Source organism: Haliaeetus albicilla, chromosome 1, assembly GCF_947461875.1.
Source record: "Haliaeetus albicilla chromosome 1, bHalAlb1.1, whole genome shotgun sequence".
NCBI lineage: Eukaryota > Metazoa > Chordata > Aves > Accipitriformes > Accipitridae > Haliaeetus > Haliaeetus albicilla.
The window spans coordinates 71,235,315-71,255,210 of record NC_091483.1 but is presented as its reverse complement, the minus strand read 5'-3'; the positions used below and the strand labels follow the sequence as shown (position 1 = coordinate 71,255,210).

At 39.5% G+C, this 19,896-nt stretch overlaps 1 protein-coding gene across 5 annotated transcripts in view; it reads right to left on the bottom strand.

Moving 5' to 3' along the window:
• The window catches only part of STK32B (serine/threonine kinase 32B), a 183,942-nt gene that overhangs the window by 89,705 nt on the left and 74,341 nt on the right, over positions 1 to 19,896 (bottom strand). For all 5 annotated transcript variants that reach the window (XR_011326550.1, XR_011326552.1, XM_069793765.1 and 2 more), the window contains one exon: positions 46 to 219. Coding sequence is in view for 3 of the 5 variants with exons in the window: in XM_069793765.1 (XP_069649866.1) it covers positions 46 to 219 (174 nt within the window). In the remaining 2 variants the exon portion in view is untranslated. The remainder of the gene's footprint in view (positions 1 to 45; positions 220 to 19,896) is intronic.

Genomic DNA, 19,896 nt, shown 5'->3' with positions numbered 1-19,896 from the left:
CCTACCAAAAGAAAGCAGCCCATCCGTCAAATGAAATTCACTCACCTGTGAATGATGTGGTATCTCTGCAAATAATCCAAGGAAAGCGCCAGCTCACAAATGTACAGCTTAACAGTTCCTTCATTAAAGTGGACATTCTGCTGCAAATGGTAACGCAGATCACCTCCGAGTAAGAGATCAACCACCATGAACATGTCTTCTTCGTCTTGAAAGGAATACCTGGAAGAAAAAGTTACAGCTGAGATCTCAGGGTCAGTGACGCAGCCACAGCCGTGCCCTGGGGTAGCTCTCAGTAAGTAGATCTGTTCATGGTAAATCTGTGATTTCTCAAAAGGCATACACTGATTTCTCACTGCTGTGATCCAATCCTGCAACCAGACTTTGGTTGTGGTGGCACTCTCTGCATATTCAAGGCAAGCAGAGCTTGAACTGCTGCTGTACTACTATCTTGTATTAACCATAGATTAACACCTGAATGTTGAGAAAACAGTACCTAAAATACCTTTCAGGTTTTTACTTTTTTTAAATAACCATATACTCATTCCGTTGCCAAAATGGCTTACTAAATAACAGCAATAAAATGGAAGGCCTTGAAACACACTTGGTATTCACACACATACAAGCGTAGCTCAGTGCCTGTGGCAAGTATCCTGGCAGGATGGAGAGCTGCTGTCCCGGGATTATTTTCCAGATTCAATAAATATACACAATATTCTATTAGCTGAGTATTTTCTACAGCTTGCAGTGCAGCTCCAAATTCAGTAAGAAATAAAAAGTGTAATTTTACTGCCTAACCATACATATTTTTTCAGTCTGCAACTTATATCTTATAAAATGACAGTCTTCATGGTTACTGACTGAATTCTTCTGGACCCTTTCCCAGAACTGCCTGTTGAATACTCTGAGGACCAAATGCTGCCCTGATTTAAATCCTGTAAATCCAAAGGTGTAGCCAGCCAATGTATAGTCTATATACACTGCTTGGGCAAGCAGGAATTTCCATGTGTTTCTACTTACCTTGGCTATGCTGCCATTGCTGTTCATTTCTGATCTGCATAAACTGACAGAAACTCTCTGGTTTTCATTTCTGAATGCAGCTGTCTAAGATACAGTATTTTAGATTTCCCAAATGGGGAACACTGAATACCTTACTTCTAATCTGAAGTCACTCTTCTCTTAGAAGTTGTTTTAGAATTAATTTTGATGTGAAGTTACATTAGCTTATACCAGTTGTGGATATGAACTGCTGAGAGGTGATCCACAACGATAGTGCCTCTTCCATCACCTTTTCTCCCATGAGATGTGTAATACACATTGGCTACAGATGTGATTCAGTTGTCCTGAACTGTAAAATATATGCTAAGGAAATGAAAAAGAGTGGGCTTCCAGAAAATCTGTGCCCACCCTCCCCCCAAAGGCAGAAAAGTCTATATTAGATTATTTTAATTGACAGTTACATACAGTTTCACTTTCAATCCTAGGCTTGCACTTTCTGAAATGAGGCGCTGCTTAGGGGTTGTCACAGATGGCTCGTTTTGAATTTAAATGCTTTCTATTCTTTCCGAACACAGTTCTGAGAAGCCAGTGTCTCTAGGTACTCTGCTCTTCTGTTGCATTTCTGTATGCCTGCCAAATGCCAGGAGGGGAAAGCCATTTTATTTGCATTAAGTTTACTTCTCAATAAGTCAAATCTCTGAAGCAAAATAGTAAAGTAGGCGGCACATGGTGTCTGCTCGCCTCCAGAGACTCAGAATTTCATAACACACACGTTAAAAAAACAGAAGGCTTCAATTATATTCAAATTACTCTGAATGTTGCACATTATTGAGCCTGGAGCAATTGCAAAAGGAAAGCTTAAATACATAGTTATGTTTAAGATATTTTTTTTCTTTTTTGTCTCTGCTGTTATTTTAAATGAAGTAGTTGTAGCATTGAGCAAATGTAATGAGAGATGCTATTTTTTCCTTCAGTTACTGCTTGAGTAAAGTGTAGATTTTGCCTGGTTTCTTTTTATATATATAAAAAAAATCCAAAATTAAAATTACAGATTGAAAACTCTACTTAAATGTATAAGTGAAATATTGTGTCTAGTCTGAGACTAAAGAGCTGTCCTGGTGTCTAAAATCATATGATTACATGTCAGTAGAAACGGTTCTGATGCAACTCTGGTCTTGAGAAGGAAAATGTCCCGAGTCATTTTTTCAGTGATTCAGCCACCATAAGGCAGAGGGTGAAGGCAGGGTAAAGAGTGACTGCTGTGAACTTGCTTTTAAATTCAACAACTGTTCCCTTTCGTGGGAAAATTATGAGTGTGCTCATACTGTTTCAAAGTGTACCCATGAATGTTTAGTCTAGATAAAAGAGCCATTAGAACAATCCAGAAATAAATGTGAAATCTTATCCATATCCAGGTGAATGATAACACTTGATCAAACTGGGTTTTCACTCTGAGCATTTGTTTCTGCTGAGGCACTCTGGTTTCCTCTGCTTGTGAGTGGGGAGCGGAGGTCCTCTGTCATCGTCCAGGCAAACTTTTGGTGCATCTGTGAATTGCTAATGATTTAAAAGAGAGATCAAAAAGTTGAACTGGAAAGAGCTGGTACTCTATCCCATTTCATTATGTCAGGAAATAATACTCTTTGCATAGAAGAGCATGTCTACGGTCAAGTGCGGAGGGTTGTGCATTAGTTCTGCTCACGCTCCATAACAATGTAAGAGCAACCACACTAGGTCAGACTAGATGTCTAACTAGTGTGGGAGTCACCAGAGAGCAGACACAGGGATGAGCAAAGAATACTATGGACATACAAAAAGCTTTCCTCCAGGACTCAACCAACCTCCGCCCATTCACCGCTCTGGGACTTTGAGGGACTCTGTTTGGCATCTCTGGGAATCCAGGATGGGATGATGAGAGATAAGTTTTGTCCAGGGACCTGTCAGACTCGTTAGTGAATGATTGGTCTCCTGCTACTACACCTTGCCTCTCAAGTAAACATATTAAGGTAAGTGCAATCCACACAAACAGAGCTACAAGGCTTCCAGAGGTGACTCTACCTCTAGAATAAAGTGTTTTGAACTCAAACAGAAGAAAAAAAAAAAAAGAAAAAAAACCCCAAACAAAACCTGAAGAGATTCAGAAGTATGGCTAATGTTTGCACTCATCAGCCTTCCTGCATTGGCCACTTCTAAGATTCAGCTGGACAGGGTGCTGGGCCATCTTGTCTAGACCATGCTTTTGCCAAGAAAGGTTGGACCAGGTGATTCTTGCCGTCCCTTCCTACCTGGTATTCTATGATTCTATCATCTGTCATGACCTGTGAATGGAGCACAGGCCAGTTTTATTTAGATGTTGAAGCTAGAATGATGCACACTGAGAAACAGCTCTTGAGGAGCTCTGTATATGTTCTCCGGTGCTCTCCTCTTTCACTTGGAGCCAGAGTTTTCTTTCATTTGTACTGATATAGATCTGTGGTAGCTCCACTGATCCTGTCAGAAGTGTTGTGTATACTGCTGTAGTTAAGATATAAGCTGTATAGGCCCAGTTTGAAAGAACAGATACTGTGGATGGATATGTTCAGCACATCAGCAGACTTTTTCACCCACTATAAATTATATAGCACCTGTCACACATCATTATGTTAATCACACGCATGTAGCCATGGATAACGGTTTTTTCCCTGCACAGTCAATCCAGTTGGACCAAACCTGCATGGATGGTGTTTCTCCAACTATCTGGATCAGACCACAGTGCAATTAAAGGTGCTGCAAGACCATTCCAAGAGATTTTCTGAAGGGTAAATGAGTCTATCCCAGTGAAATTATGTGTCTATGACCTAGAGGAGAGCTTGGACACGGCAAACAGCAGAAGGTCTCTGGAGCTGATGTCCACTCCACTAAGTAGCCCCTGCAGCTACAAATTTCTAAGCTACTGAATGCAGAGCAGGAGTTGCTCCAGGTCCTGCTGTGCAGCTGGGCACCGAACGGTGTTTCTCCTGCTCTGCGTGAGGGACTCGCAGGACTTGGTGTACCAGCTCCTGACCAGTTTGGTTTGTCATGGTCACAAGCAGTTTAGCCCTCTGTCTCTTTCCCTTACACAAATCCAGTATTCTTTCTTTACACAATAAAATGAAGCATTCCCTTTTAGCTTCTTGCTTTTTCAATATTTCAAGAAATAAGTGGGTTTGATTTATTGGTCTAAGAATTGAAATTGGCAGCAGGTGAAATATTGGCCATGGGAAAAATGAATTTGAAAATATTACTGCAGGTTGGGGAGGGGCTGGTGGCAAATCAGCCCAGTGGAGATTAGTTTTTTGAGTAAGAACTGTAATTTTACTTTTGTAAGCTTCTTATCTGCTCAAAGGCAAATGACATACAAAAGGGCTGATTGTTTTTTGAAGTAAAATCAGAGATTGTTTGGGATTTTTATGTTAACTAGGTAACTGAGAAATACTTACTGAATGAATTATAGCATTGTGACTGATATCGAATATTAATAATACATTACTAAGTTACAATAAAGACAAAATTGTAATCCTGTTTGAAATGAAAAAGTAAATGACTTGGAGTACTTTTGTTTGTTTGATTCTTTTTTGTTTGTTTGTTTCTTTCTTTTTTTGTTTGTTTGTTTTTTTAAGTAGTGTCATGAACCAGTCATAGGAAAACTGTTCTAATTACGGAGCTAGTCTCTGCTTTCTCTTGCTTGAAGAAAAGTTTTAATGCATTAGAGTCAGCTTTCTCCAAATTAAGATAAAATAATAATGCCCCTAGCAACAGTGAATTGGATTTTTTATTATCTTGAGACTGGAAGATAAACTACCATTGAACAAAATCCTCCATGGAAACAAATTTAAACAAAGCACTTTCTAAATAAGTTATATCTGTTCCCATATTTATATCTGTATATTTGCTTTAATAATATCTATTTTTTGTATTTATATCATATTTATATTTATTATTTGTATCTCTGTCTCTTCACAAAAGCAGTTACAGATGAATTATTAAGATAATTTTTCCCCTTTGCATTCCTTCATCTTAGTTAGCAAGGGTAATTTTTTGTTGAAATCCTGCCAGATGAGGCACCCAGTATCCTGAGTTCTTTTTTCATATGTGTTACCTGGGGAAGAGGACATCATAATGGATATTTTATATATGACGTTAATTTAAGAGTAAAAACACATTACAAAAATTTCATCATCAAGCCCAAACCAAACTTCATAAATCTGAGATAATCAGTTAAAGCAAGATATGCACAGTTCAGACAGTCAGATAACACCTCTGCGCTGTACTGAATATGATAAATGATTAAGTCTTGGTAGCTCCTAATTACAAATTTAAAGAAGGATCTTTTTCCAGTTTTCCCTTCATAGCATTAAAGGCAGGAGGTAATTTTTTTAGTGACGTGAAGCCCATAGTGACTGTAGATTTTCCCAGTGCAGATGTAGATGTCCCGGAACAGTGCAAAGCAGAGAGCTGTAGCAGTGCCTTGCTTCCTAACTTTGCAGTCAAACCAAGGAACACCAAGGGCTTGGGAAGAACTGGCCTTGTGCCTTGTGGGTTCCCTCTGTGAGCCCTTCTCAATTCCTGTTGCAGAGCTGGTCAGCGTTGGCCTGGATTAGCAAAGCCTTGAGGAACCTTTCAAACACAGACAGATCCCAACTGGGAAAACTTCTATAAGCCAATTCAGTTTGTCCAAGGGAGAGCAGGCAGGTAATGGTTTGACCCTCTTTAACTGGTCAGGCTGGTTTCCTTCAGAGAAATCATGCGGCTGCATCTGGACTGCCTACTGCAACCTCATGGAGATGTCTGAGCTAGGTCCAAAGAAACCACCTCACCCAGACACAAAGTTAGATGTGGCACGGGGGCATTGCCCCTTTTGTGAAAGCAGAATTTACTACCTCTAGCAAAGCAGGAGGCTGGTCTAGTTAGGCTAGTCTGGCTTCCTGAACCCGAGCTAGCACCCCTGTGTGGTCTTGTGTGAATGTACCAGCTTCTCTGGGAAGAGTCAGCTCCACTTACGGTGCTTCACTGGTGTTGCAGTCTTGAGTGTTCAGATAGGGTTTGAATTACCCGAGTTACCACTAAGTCTGTTTGTCAATGAGAATTTCTTCTCTGTAGGAAAGACTGTTCAAAAGTGGACTTTAAACTTCACAAAGGAGTTCAAATGCTGGAGCCCTTATCCCAAAGCAGGCTCTTGGGGCCTGAAGCTCTGATGTTTCCAGGGATCTCCAGATCTCCTAGGATCTTTATCTCACAACAAAATCTACAGAAACAGTAGACTGCCAATGCTATAGCAATCTCCTAGGAAACTATGCCAGTAAGCGGTGGATCCTAAAGGTTGGGGAACCCTTTTTGGGAGGTACAGCAAAGTTGAAAATTGGGACTTTTACTTAAGGACAAGCTTTTGAAAGAAGACCTGCTTTCTGCTGGAAAACCAATGTGAAGCATCATGCTACCACAGCTGATTCTTCTTGGCTTTCACATGAATGAAACAAATTTTTACCAGCAAAATAGTTACTGACTTTCTTTTTACATTATGTATAGTTCTACATGACTCCTAATTTCAAGGAGTCATCTTGCTACATTGCTAAACGGAGGCAATCAATGCTGCAGCTGTATTTGCGTAATAACGATGCCCAGTGAATGTCATGAGCATACTAAGACAAGACTGTTTTCTGCAGAGCTCTTAAGGCTTGCACAAAATAAGAAAGCATCGAAACTGCCTCTGGAGAGAGAACAATGGAAAATGCTATTAGAGTCTCCCTAGGAAATATGAGGTGAAATGGGCAGGGCAGCGCACTCACAAGACTAGACAAGGCGCAGCAAATGCAGCTGCAGGTGAGGATGGGGATGTGGCTGCCCAGCTGCACTGCCCTCTCACCCTTCCAACGCAAGCACTGCTCCGGGAGCTTTCCCAGTTCCTCTGCTTGTCCTCGAAGCTTTCGGGGACAGAGAAAACTCTTCTGTACTCTCTGCATGACACATAGCATAAAGAAGTCACCAGGTACCTAAGTGTCAATAATATAATAACATTTACTAAGATTAATGTTCTAAATAACTAGGATCCCACATCTAACTGGCTTGTACTTTGTACAGCCAGAGTTTATATAAAAAGTGGTTTATATTTTGCTGGGGTAAAAAATCAGCATTTTATCTTTCCTTTATAAAGTAAAACATACTGCAAAAGTATAGCACACAGCCTTGTTACACTTTTTTACCTGAAAGAAGCAAACAACTGAACAACAACAAAAAAGATCAATTCGTAGTCTGTATGTAACTTACAAAAAGCAGTATGCATTAGGTAGCAGAGAATTATAAACAGGTTTTGCTTGATATATAGTAAAAAGGCAATTGCAAAATTAGTAAAAATTCACTGCTTTAACCTCTGAATCTAAGGAATTTTGTGCTTGGAATTAGTAAGAAAGTACATTAAAAGTTAACAAAATCATTAGCACTTATATGCTATAGATTATACCATATGGAAATGTTTGATTGCTAAAGAAAAACGAAACCTGTACAACATTAAAATATAATGTAGCATACAGTACTTAGAATTCAAAGATATTACCAATGAATTTATGAGGCTATAGGCAACTTGCATCATCATCATGTACAGGTGATGCATTATCCTGCAATTAAGAAGATTCTGCCGTAATGTCCTTATGCAAATAGAGGGCATAATTACTGGTTCTGCTCTCACTATTTCTTGATATGTTTGCCTTGCTTTGTTTTTTTTAATAGTCCAATTTGTGTAACTATGTTATAGAATACTCCTCATCCATTGTTAAGCAACAATAGGTTCACCCAAGACTTGCTGTATTGAAAAAGAACAAAATCGCTTAAAGGCCTGAATAATTTGACATTTGCCAAAGAACTGTACACTGAAGAGCTAGGTAGAGGAGAAAAATATAGGTCCAAAACTCTCTGGTATAGGTATGGTGGAATATAATATACGTATAATATAGGCTGGTGTAGGTATCGGTTATAATATAGTATGGGTGCCAAAAATAGTAACTTTGTTCATTCATACATCAAATCTTTACAAACCTGCCTGTGCTGAAAAGGTGTGCTGAAAACTATTATACCCACTGTGACTGGGAATAGCAAATACTTATCTTTGAATTACATATTTCATAAAATGAAATGTTCAAACTAATCAAAGTAATGTCAAGTTTGTGTGTTCTGCCAGCCAGGGACAAGCCTCAAGAGACAAACCCCCAAGATTTATGAACTTCTTAAATACAGGTATGCAAGTATTATGAAGGCATGTTGAAAATGATCCTTCATAATGTCTGTTTTGCTTACATTTCTATAGATTTCTTTTGTCCTTTTGGAAAATGGGTAAACATTGGTTATTGGAGTTTGCAATTTGTGCTTGCAAAATGTTAGGTAGAACTCTATTGTTTCAAAGTGATGGAAATACGTTTATTTCCAAACTCAGAAAGACAAGAGTAATTTCTCCAAATGCTGTTAAAAGACAATTAGTTCCTTTATTTCTTTATAAATATATAAAAATATCTTTTGAGATTATGTAAGAAAACTTTTGAGAACAGGAAAACTCTTCTATAAAGAATTGAGTTTATGCTTATTTGAAATACCTTCTCAAATTCTATTTAGCTCTGCTGTGACCAAATGGGACAACTTAGAAAAAAAAAATAAAAAGTAGCCTGTTGATGCGGTTGAAAGATGCCAAGAATTTCTGACTCAGCAAAGGTAGTAAGAGACATGTTACAGACTTATTAGCATAGTATATATTCATATAAGCAACACCAATTAATATTAACTCCCAACCAGCTAAGGGTTATCAATTACAGACAGTTTAGTATTCATCCACACATGGAGGAAAAGTCTTTTTGTCCCTCCAGGACATTGAGGACACAAGGCCACAAACCCTCTCTGATCTGAGAAGTAACTGCTCATCATTCCCATGTGCACTGCCACAGCATTTGGCTCAGCTCATCATGAGCTGTGCAACCCTGCAACAGGCAGGCAGCAAAGAACGCTAATGAACTCAACACAGAAAAGCAAAATGCAAAACAAATAACTGTTGTTTGTTGATTTACTATGCACTTTGCTTTCACCTAATGAAATAAACCTCATTAATGTATTTTTATACGTATAAACTACAGGTTATTGATCAATGCTCTTTTGAACTGTTCAAGTTCCTTGTGAGTCCTGATCATGTGAGATGGTTTGCCTTAGAGCGGCTTCTCTTTTACTCCTTCAGGTGGCTCTAATCAACGAATGCTTTGCTCTGTCTAAAGGAAGCTTCTTTATTTCTGCCTCTGATTTTGCACATGCTAGCAAAGGATGAGGTCATTTGAGATGTGGGTTATGGTAAGAACTGTGGATATTTTGCTTGTCCTTAATCATGGTGTCTTCTCTGGTATGGTAGAGAACCATGTGATTAAATGTAGGTGGTCGTCTATTAAATTAGAAAGAGTTCTTACTGTTTAGACTGTTTTCTGTTCCTCTAGACTGGGGGTGAAGAGCTTAGAGCCAGGGTTTGCATATGGCCTGCAGTCATGTGAGATACACATATTTTAGATTGTGATTAAGTAGTGTTCCCTGAACATTAAGACAGGTGTGTAGAATAATTTTAGATGGAAGGACTCTCTGGAGGTCAACAAGTCCAATCTCCTGCTCAAAGCAGGGTTAATTTCAAAATTAGATAAGGTTGCCCAGGGCTTTGCCCAGGGCTTTGTCCAGGGCAGTTTTGAAAATCTCCAAGGTTGGAAATTCCACAGCTTCTCCAAGTGTGTTCCAGCCATTCATTGAGTTTTGAAGAGACTTTTTGCTTATATCCAGTTGGGATTTCTCTTGCTGCAGTGTCACTCTTGTTACTCTTCCTTTCAGTGTACATCTCTTTTAAAAAGAGTTTTTCTCCATCTGTTGATATTGCCATCTTTATGTCATCACCACCAAACCATTGGGTAGTGGAAGACTGCAATTAGTTCCCTTCCTCAGCTCAGCAGCATCATGTCCCAGCTCTGCTCTCTAAACCAGGAGCAATGATACTTCTCCAAATTTTGTAGACAAGGGTTGGATGAACTTTTTCCAAGAAAGACCACTGCAGGAGGTAACTTTTGAGATGAGTGACATTAGCTGAAACCTTCACAAACATTTGCTTGAGGCCTAGAAAATTTTGGACAAATAAGATGAATTTTTGGTGCACTATGATTGAAAGTAGAAAAACTACCACACAGCCACATTGCTAGCAACCACTATGACTCTGACAGCATTTTTATTCCAATACATTAAGTGAACCATTTTTCCAAGTGGTCCATCTCTAAAAGTGCTTTCTGACAATTTGTTTTTCAGGAGAAAATTAATTACTTTTCTGGCTCATTTGCTCCTATACTTGTAGATGTAATGGCACAGTCTCATGATAAAGTCTGTGTTTTCTCAAATATTATAGACCAATGATAAAGTAAAACTTGCAAATGAATGCAAAATAGGCTCGTGTCTCAGCCTATTTGTTTAGGATTTTTAGCAGACTTAGATGCAATATCATCAAAGCTCATTTTAATTGTTCTGCTATCACAAAAAGCACGGCAGCTTTCACCAAGTTCACTCAGCTTTACTCTCTGAGTCCAAAGTCAGGTTCATTCTTCATCAATTTTCTTTCCAAGTGTTTTATCTTTCATATCCATTTTGTTGAGGGGATTAAAGAAAACTGTCCGCTATGTCCTGTTCTATGTATAGCCTTCTTTACAGTAGGTACATCACAATTACACGAGAGCTCTATTCTGATTGAGTGAATAAGAGCATATATAGAAGGCACTTGGGATTTACTGATATTCTCATCTGAATGCAGCCTCTAAAATCCATTCAGCTGTGTTGGAGATGTGCTGTGACTTGGCTAATGTTCGTCAAGTTCTTCATTATCATTTTGTTTTATTATCACTGCCAATTTATATCACTTCATATGCACATGGCACTACAGCAGTAGCAATTATTTGTATAGTGCCAACTAGCCTCTCTTGTCCCCTGCTTGTCTCGAACACATCCAATTAAAGCAAGCAACAGACAGCATATGTGAAGAACTCAGAGAAACTACTGACACAAACAAGTGCCCCACTACAAATGCAGGAAACCGCTCCCTAAGAAAAGTAAGTTCTTGGGAAAGATGTGGACAAGGAAAAAGCTTATTGGCAATAATGGACTGAAAACATGGTCTGAACTTGAGATGCAAGTCCAGACCTCAGTCTTCAGCTTGCAAAAGTTTTTATATTTGTAAATTATGGTCCATCCCAATGAGTAGAAAATCAAGCAAAGGCAGTAGGAAGCCAGCACGGATGAGCAAGTAAATTCTAACCGAACTTAAACAGAAAAAAGAAGTGTACAAGAGGTGAAAGTGGGGGCAGGTGACCCAGGAGGAACACAGAGTTGCTGTCCAATCTTGCAGGGGTAGGGTTAGGAAAGCCAAGGCTGACCTGGAGTTGAGTCTAGGAAGGGATGTGAAGGGCAAGGAAAACCTGGAGCAAGAAAGACCCTATGTGGAGGAGGACGAGGTTAGGGAGCACTTAAATGAACTGGACATACGTAAATCCATAAGGCCTGATGGATTGCACCCATGAATGCTGAGGGAGCTGGTTGATTTCATTTCTTTGGTCATGGCAGTTGGGAGACATGGCTGGAGACTGGAGAAAAGCAAGTGTCACTCCTATCCTCAAAAAGGGCAATAAGGAAGACGTGGAGAACTACAGGCTGGTCAGCCTCACCTCAATCCCTAGGAAGGTGATGAAGCAACTAATCCTGGAAATCATTTCCAAACACATGAAGGACAAGACTGTAATTGGGAGTAATCAGTACAGATTTATGAAGGGGAACCTCCTGAAGTTCAACAAAGTGAAATGTGCACCTGAGGAGGAACAACCAGTACATGCTGGGGCTGACTGACTGGAAAGCAGCTTTGCAGAAAAGTAGCTTGCATTCCTGATGAACACCAAGTTCGCCAAAAGCCAGCAATGTGCCTTTGCAGCAAAACAGGCCAATATCATCCTAAATTGCATTAGGATGAGTGTTGCCAGCAGGTCAAGTGAGGTGATCCTTCCTCTCTTCTCATCACTGGTGAGGCCATATCTGAAGTACTGCATCCAGTTCTGGGCTTCCCAGTCAAGAAAGAGTCCAGTCCAGGGCCACAAAGGTGATTAAAGGACTGGAGCATTTTTCGTACAGGATCTCATCAATGTGTATAAATACCTGAAGGGCAGAAATGAAGAAGAGGGAGACAGACTCTTCTCGGTGGTGCCCAGTGACAGGAGGCAATGGGCACAGATTAAAACACATGAATTCCATCTAAACAGAAGGAAATATTTCTTCAATGTGAGGGTTGTCAAATGTTGGAACAGGTTGCCCAGAGAGGCTGTGGAGTGTTCATTTGGGGTGATACTAAAATCCCAACTGGGAACCTGCCTTAGGTGACTCTGCTTGAGCTGGGGCTTGGATTAGATGAACTCAAGAGGTCACTTCCAAACCAAACAGTTCTGTGATTCTGTGATCTTTTCATACAGCACCTAACTGATTGGCTCTCTAAACTGGGGCTACATACAATAAAAGGAGTGTTGAAGAACAGAGTTTGAGCAGATGTTCGTCTCATGGAGAATTTCCTCTGTTTTCCCTCCCTCTTTCTCATAACCTCATTATTTGAGGTTCACAATACTTCTTTTAGTGGAAGATTTTTAAAAAAAAAATAGTTACCAACATTTCTAAATAGAGATAAGCACTAATTACTAAACAAGGATTTCAATCAGACCAAATAACCTAAAATTTCATAGTATTTAACAATAAAGTTTTCCTGGGGTAACAGCAGCTATTGGAAAAAGGCTGTTGCAGGTCTGCACTCATACTTTGATGGAACCCAAAGTTCAGCAGTCAAATTGTTATAGATTACAACAAATTATTTCCAAACCCTCTCTATTTTTAACTTCAAACACAGTTCTGTTTTAGAGACAATATATAAGAGTCTTTTTTTCAGGTTTATGAACCAAAGAAACATCAAAGTTGCAGCACTCACCATTAAGCTTCAATCATAACAAAATTTAACTTTCAGCACATGAAAAACTTCAATGAATGAAAAACAAATGAACACATTTTGGAGTTAAGAATAGGCATAAGTCTTTGCTGTATATAACCTTAGACACTGCAGTGATTGTATACATGTATCTGTGTGCGTGAGGCACTCTGCACGGCTTGAGAGGTTTAAAATAGCGCTTTTCTTTTTTGTTTACTTAGGCATGAACCAGATTTTCCTCTGAGCTACACAAACCCCTTCATTTTTCCTTGTATGTGACCTAGAAAAAGCAGGTCAAGCTTATCTTGCACATGTACACTTTCTATAGCTATTTGTCTCACTGGAATTGGACAGATTTCCAAATACACCCTTGCCTCTGCCTGACTTCACTGTAGACTAAAACCTCTCTCTGCTACTGCAATGAATGGTTCATCTTCTTTTGTTTTTGTCAGAAATATCCAAATGCTTTTCAGCCAGTTTTCTGCAGAATCTTCTCCACTCCAATACTACCCCTGGTGAATAAAAACAGCCACTCAAAAGGTTTCACCCAAGCAGCTCCTCCTATTTTCTGTAAATAAACTAGTTAATTTAAAATTGCGGTGCTGAAACATAAAGCTTTCAATCACATGCAGATGCCTAATAACATTTGCAGTGAAACCAGACATTTCTCTTAGTATGGTGTACTCCACTTTTTAATTGTGAACATTTCTAAAATGTTAAAACAAATTAAACAAGTTGGACTGAAACACTGCTCACTCTGTTGAATTTTTACTAGCTCATTTCAGGCTTACCTTCCTAATTGCCATACAAGTTGTTTTGCAAGCTTTCCATGCCCAAAAGATGAAACAAAAATCTGAATTGTAATGTGAAGGAAGTAGTGCAGAGCAAATGAAGCTTATTCTCTCTCTGTTGTTTTAACTAAGGACAGAAAGCTGTTTTCAGTTTCAACTTAAAGCTAATTTTTCCCCCCACAAAAATTTCCTTACAATCAATTCTTCTGGAAGGAACATAAGATAACAGTGTGATTTAAGTGATTCCCCAAGCAGCATGTGCATATATGAAATAACCTTTTCTTTTTACTGTTGGTTTTCACCCATACACCAAACCTAAGAGAAATCTTGGAAAACAGAGAAATAAAGAGGGGTTTGTTTGCTTTCTAGAACATTATTCATAGATCCAACTGGGCAAGAACCCAACAACATACTAGAATCGAGTTTCTTAGACCTAGTTTTGCCCAAACCACCTTCAGGCACATTATTAACGTGCTTTGGGTTAGAAGAGTAGTTTCTCTAGGATCACTGTGTAGTAAGCAGACAGTCCTGATCGTAGGAGTGCTGACTACTCTCTAGAGATTCCCTCTTTTTCCAATTGATTACAGAGGTAGCCCAAGGGGACGAGGCTGATGTCTGAAGTCAGCTGGGAAGAATTCAAGTCCTCTAGAGCTTGCCTTTTCCCTTTTGGGAAGTCCCCAATATGATCACTGCATCACGTTCACATGTACATTTTGACCGCTACAGAAAGGTTGATAAATATGACTGACAGTGAACATTTTTTGTTTGATCAGCAAAAAGGCAAATATAAAATAGCATTTCTGACTTATGCTGGTTGTAAAAGTGCTAAATTCCTTCCTTTAACTGTGGCGCATATCTTGCTTCTGATCACTTAATTGATTTTACATTTAGCTCCAGGAAAACAGACTTTCATCTATTCACATTAAAAAAAGAGGACAGGATAGAGGAGCAGAGAGAGGTTTTAGTCTACAGTGAAGTCAGGCAGAGGGAAGGGTGTATTTGGAAATCTGTCCAAAGTTGCAAATGCACTATGTTATGATGCATAATCCAATAAAAAGGCAAATAATGAAAAATTCCCTATTTTTCTGTCTCTGTTCCTCAACCCTTTCTGAAGAAGCTTTTGGTTAATGTTCAATTTCATGTAAATGACACCTTCTTTAACAAGAACAAGTTCTACTGCAAGGAGACATGGAAAGAGTGAAGAGCTCTTTAGGTTAGAGAACCTGAAGTAAGAAGGAGATCCTTTAAGGCAGTTATAGGAATAAGTAAAATTAAATAACTATATGTATATATGCACTTTCCTTGTGCCTTTTTTTTTATTTTTATATTGCTATCTCTACATTATTACCAGCATATCAGTGAAACCTAAAAGAAGAAAAGTTGCTCAAAAATCTCTGTTTAACACATCTTACTCCCATATAATGATAAGCAATTGAGTTGGCACACATACTGTAGCGGTCAGACACACAGCTGGTCACAAAGTAACCTGCGTTGGCTCACATCACCATTAGGATGGAGGTTAGGACATATCTATGGTTCTTTCTCAGCTGGCAGCCTTTTAAACTAAATTAATTTGAATACAAGCAGTCGGATAACCAAACCCCAAGATTCTTAGCGTTCTGTTTCATGGCAGTTCTTGTGCCATACTCATTACCACAGGAACTGAGGAGCTTCTGTTATCTGCCACATGTTCATGTCCCCTCCATTTCTTAATATGTGAAGTGGAACATCTTCCCTTGGCAGATCTTTTGGGTCTTTTTGTTTTGTGAAATGCACAGCACTGTGAGCACTATGTTAGGAAAGTTCTTCCATGCTCTCAGCAGAAACAGAAGAGGTTTGATACAGTCCTCAGATCCTGGGGAAGACTATATCTCTAAAGAAAAAAGGAAAAAAACCTTTTACTGCATTACTTTATCCAAGTTCAGTGCCATGAATTAGCCAAATCTCTGAGTAAGCCAGTGCACTGTATGGCAGTCCAAGGCTTAGAAAAGCATCTGGGAGAATGGCAGCCAGTGCTAGGTTAGGTCTTCCTCACATCATCCTCCAGGCAGAGCACCTGGTACAAATATACCTGTCAGAGAGGATGTGCTTCTTTGGGACTGTCTACCCAAGAATGGGATTTTATGATGGCATCATGTGAAAACAGTAACTAACTCTAATTCTGCCTGTTTTGTCTTTGTTTAAATTTTTTGGGAAGTATCATCAGTGATTCACTGTTTTTTATTCATTGTGACTGCCACCAAAGAGCAATATTTTTGTCATGGCAGAATTTCATTTTAGAATATGAATAATCAAATCTTATTGCCACTCTTAGATTCAGCATCTTGTTTTCCCAATTCCAATTATAGTCACAATAAATGTTAAGATTTGTTATAAAACTGAGATAACTCTTGCCTTCCTAGTTTACAGTTGAGTTTATCAAGTTGATTCAGAGCAATCACAAAGAGGGAACTTCAGTTGTCAACTACTGTCATTCTACCTCACCCCAGACATTTAAATTTATTCTGCAAAATTGTCTGTCAAGCCTTCAAAGTTTACTCTTCTTTTTTTAATTTTAACATGGCAGAGTGATGTTATTTGCGGTAACAGTGTTTAGTTTGACAGAGGTGCAGAGAGGAGGAGTATGTCAAACTGTCAGGAACAAGGGAGAGACCCCGATGACAGCAAAGAAGATCACCTTCGAAAGCAACATTGCACTAAGAAGGGATCATTAAATTCAGGGCTGTACCCAGAGCCTATGTCATCAGGGGTCTTGTCTCCTGATGCGAACAGGAGCAGATATGAAGGAGTAATACTGAAAGAACATACTTCCTTGCATGCACTACTTCCCAGCTTCCACATGTAGGGCTTCTTGAATCACTATTTACATATTAAAGATACAACAAAATACAGCAGATATGAATTGTTTCCAACAGCTTTCAATGGGCTTATTGGTGTCTGTCAGGAAGACTTCCCTGGCTGCATGTCATGCACCACTACAGGCTTCCTGCCAGGAATAGGTTGTATTATTGGTCAAGAAGATAAGACAGGGAATAAGTTGGGTGCAATTGTCACGGATGTCCAAATCTACAGCTGAAGAGCTACAGTCGTTTCTCTGTATTGCTGAGCTAATGGCTGAACAGTTGCTTTTTCCAGTGGCTCAGTAAGACAGGATGAAGTGGCGCTTCCTTTCCTGACCTCTCCTGCCTCAACACACGTATGGCCTGATCTTACCCTGAATCTCTCTCAACCTGTTTCTTTATAAATAAAATAGGAGGGGGAAGGAAATTTAAGCAACAGTGCTTCAAAATTTGGTTCACTGATGCTCAAAACACCATGGAAATCCCAGGTTTTTATCCTTTTTTTTTTTTTTTTCTTTTTAACCCTGTGCCCAAGCACTAGAAAAGCTGGTATAAATACTACCACAGCCAGAGTACAAGAGTTTTGTGACTTAAATTTATTGTTGTTGTTGTTGTTAGCACTGTTGTTGTTGTTAGAACTGTTGTTGTTAGCACTGTTGTTGTTGTTGTTGTTATGTCAGGATACAAGGGGAGCGGTGGAAAGTGTTTCTGGGGATATGGTAACCCAAGTATTACCTTTGGATTTTTCCTGAAGAAAACTTGCAGCAAGAGCTTCTGAGCTTCCATGCTGCTATGGAGCTTCTTCCCATAGGGTGCAGGAAAGGCACCGGGCTGCTGATGTGACAGCTTCAAAGTTGTCAGTCCAGACACTGAGGTGGGTGTAGATCACCAGTCTGCATATGGGGAAGGAGGCAGAAAGCCAGCCTGGGAGCTCTTTCTTCTTCACAACCCACTAGCAAAGGAGGCTAGGGTCTGGCGGTCTAACTGTCCTCCAGGCAAGACAAGAAGGGGCCAGGTTTCCAACAAAGTTTTCTGTTAATTGACACATGTCTTCAGAACATTTGATTCACTTTAATTGAGGTTTTCCTCATTTTCCTGGGAAAATTTCAGCCAGCTCCAATGACAGCAAATTTATCTTACTGCACACTAAGAGAAAATCATTATAAACTGTCCCCCCAAGTTGTATTTGTCTTAATTTGAAGTAATATTTGCAGTGGATCTGACTCTTAGTGCTAAGGCTGGCAGCTGTAGCTAAATTGGATGGGACAATGGAAACAATGTATTCCTTTAATAAGCTAGTATGAGACTGAAAAACATTTTGGGTTGGGACTGGGACCAAGAAAGAAACACCGCTTTGTTGTACACACTAACCAAAGCTTCTAAAAGAGGGTGTCGGCAATTTACACGCTATAGCACATGAGAGCGGAAAGATACTTTTAGCATACAAACATGTGAACTGAAGCTGTAAATTTATCCTCTGACAGAAAGAGACAAATAGCTGCAGAAATCATCCTTTGTGAACACATGTGTTAACTGTGGTCATGAGTACAGATTCAGAAGTACAGTGGAAGCAGTCAAGAAAGCTGAAATTCTGAGAATGAAGTTGGGTAACAGCCTAACTACAAGACTAGCAAGGACAAAATCTACATTTCTTTCTTAATCTCACATTCTTCTGTAATTCTTAGGCCACATCTTTAAATAGATATGTAAATAATCAGGAAATGTTTTATATGTATAGGTTCATCCACCTGTGTGTAAATACAGAGTCACCTATATACACCCCTGAGCATTAGACCAGTGGGAAAAATCTCTGTCCTCTCTCCTCTCTTCTGTAATGATGACAATATTCAGCAGTCTCACCGACTTGTAGCAAGGAAAAAACAATGAGTGCAGACCATCCTGCACATCCTATCGAGACCGTCAGCATACCATTCTGGTTTCTGCTTCTGCCTCAGGAAAGTAAATTTTACTGCAAGCTGTAGGTGTGGCTGCTCTGCAAAACAAGTGAAACGAAGGAAAGGAAGAGGTGGCTTTGTAATCACAGGCAAGGCAAACACTGGCCTTCTGTCACCGTTCTGTTTTTTGTCAATAGCATCCCATTTTAACATGAGCACAGCTCTTCTGCTATGCAGGGGCAGATCTCCAGGTCAGAGATTTTTGCGGTCTGGTTTCCCAGTCGGGGAGCAATCAGTCAGCACTGGTTTGTGGTGGAAGCCTGTTTCAAATGGATATTTATGAGGAAAACAATCTGACATTTCCTTGGCTTTACCTACGAGCTTATTACATAGAAAGGGGAGAAGGAATGGCACTTGCACCACCGTCATTAGAAAAGACCAGAAGATCCCCGTTTCACTTCTGAAAAAAAGACTCCAGTTGCCAGGAGAGCAGTCTGGGCTGTGACTCTGCCCAGCTGGCCTCATACACCCCGCCTGCACAGTCCAAATCACCTCCTCCCTTCCTTTCCCTGCTGGTGTTAACACGGGTCCTGAGATCCCCACCCCAGGGCTCTGCTGGTAGAGATTGATATTCTGCTACTGGGTGCTAAAGCATCTCCCTTCCATTTTGGCTCTGCACCAAATCACGTCCACCCAAATTACTTTCCTGTGAACCATCTCTGACTTAATCACTGAGCAGTGACTTGACTATTTGCATTAGTTCATATAGAAAAGCAGATCCAAATGGGAATCTTTAAAGCAAGTCTTCTTACCTGCTGGGAAGCAGGTCTTTCAAAAAGAAGCACACTACTTTTTGAGTATAGCTTACTGGTGTTTTCATACTTATAAAATGAGGAAAGAAAATCACTATTTAATCAGAGAAGCTCAAAAGTGATCATATCTGTAATGTGACATTTATAATGAGGTGTAAGTGATGACAGTCTGTGCTCGGAAAGATAAGGGAAAAGTATGAGATAAAAATTCACCTCAAATGAATCATCAAGGGAGTAATATTAAGAATAAAAGTGGGTAATACAATTATTTTAGCAAATGCCAGACTGTAAATCGCCTTATCTCACAGCTTCAAGGCTTCTGTCACAATATAGAAGAAAAATAATTAATAATAAAAATACACATTGCATTCACACCCACTGCACAAAATTCCACAGAACTTGATAAAAACAATCAAAGCAATTACTATGGAAGAAAAATAGTACCTTTAAAAGATCTATTTAAAGACCTGTAAGGGATGATGAACTATTTGTTTCTTTCTTTGCCACTATTATAACTAGCTTGCTTTGTTATTGGCACTGCTGATG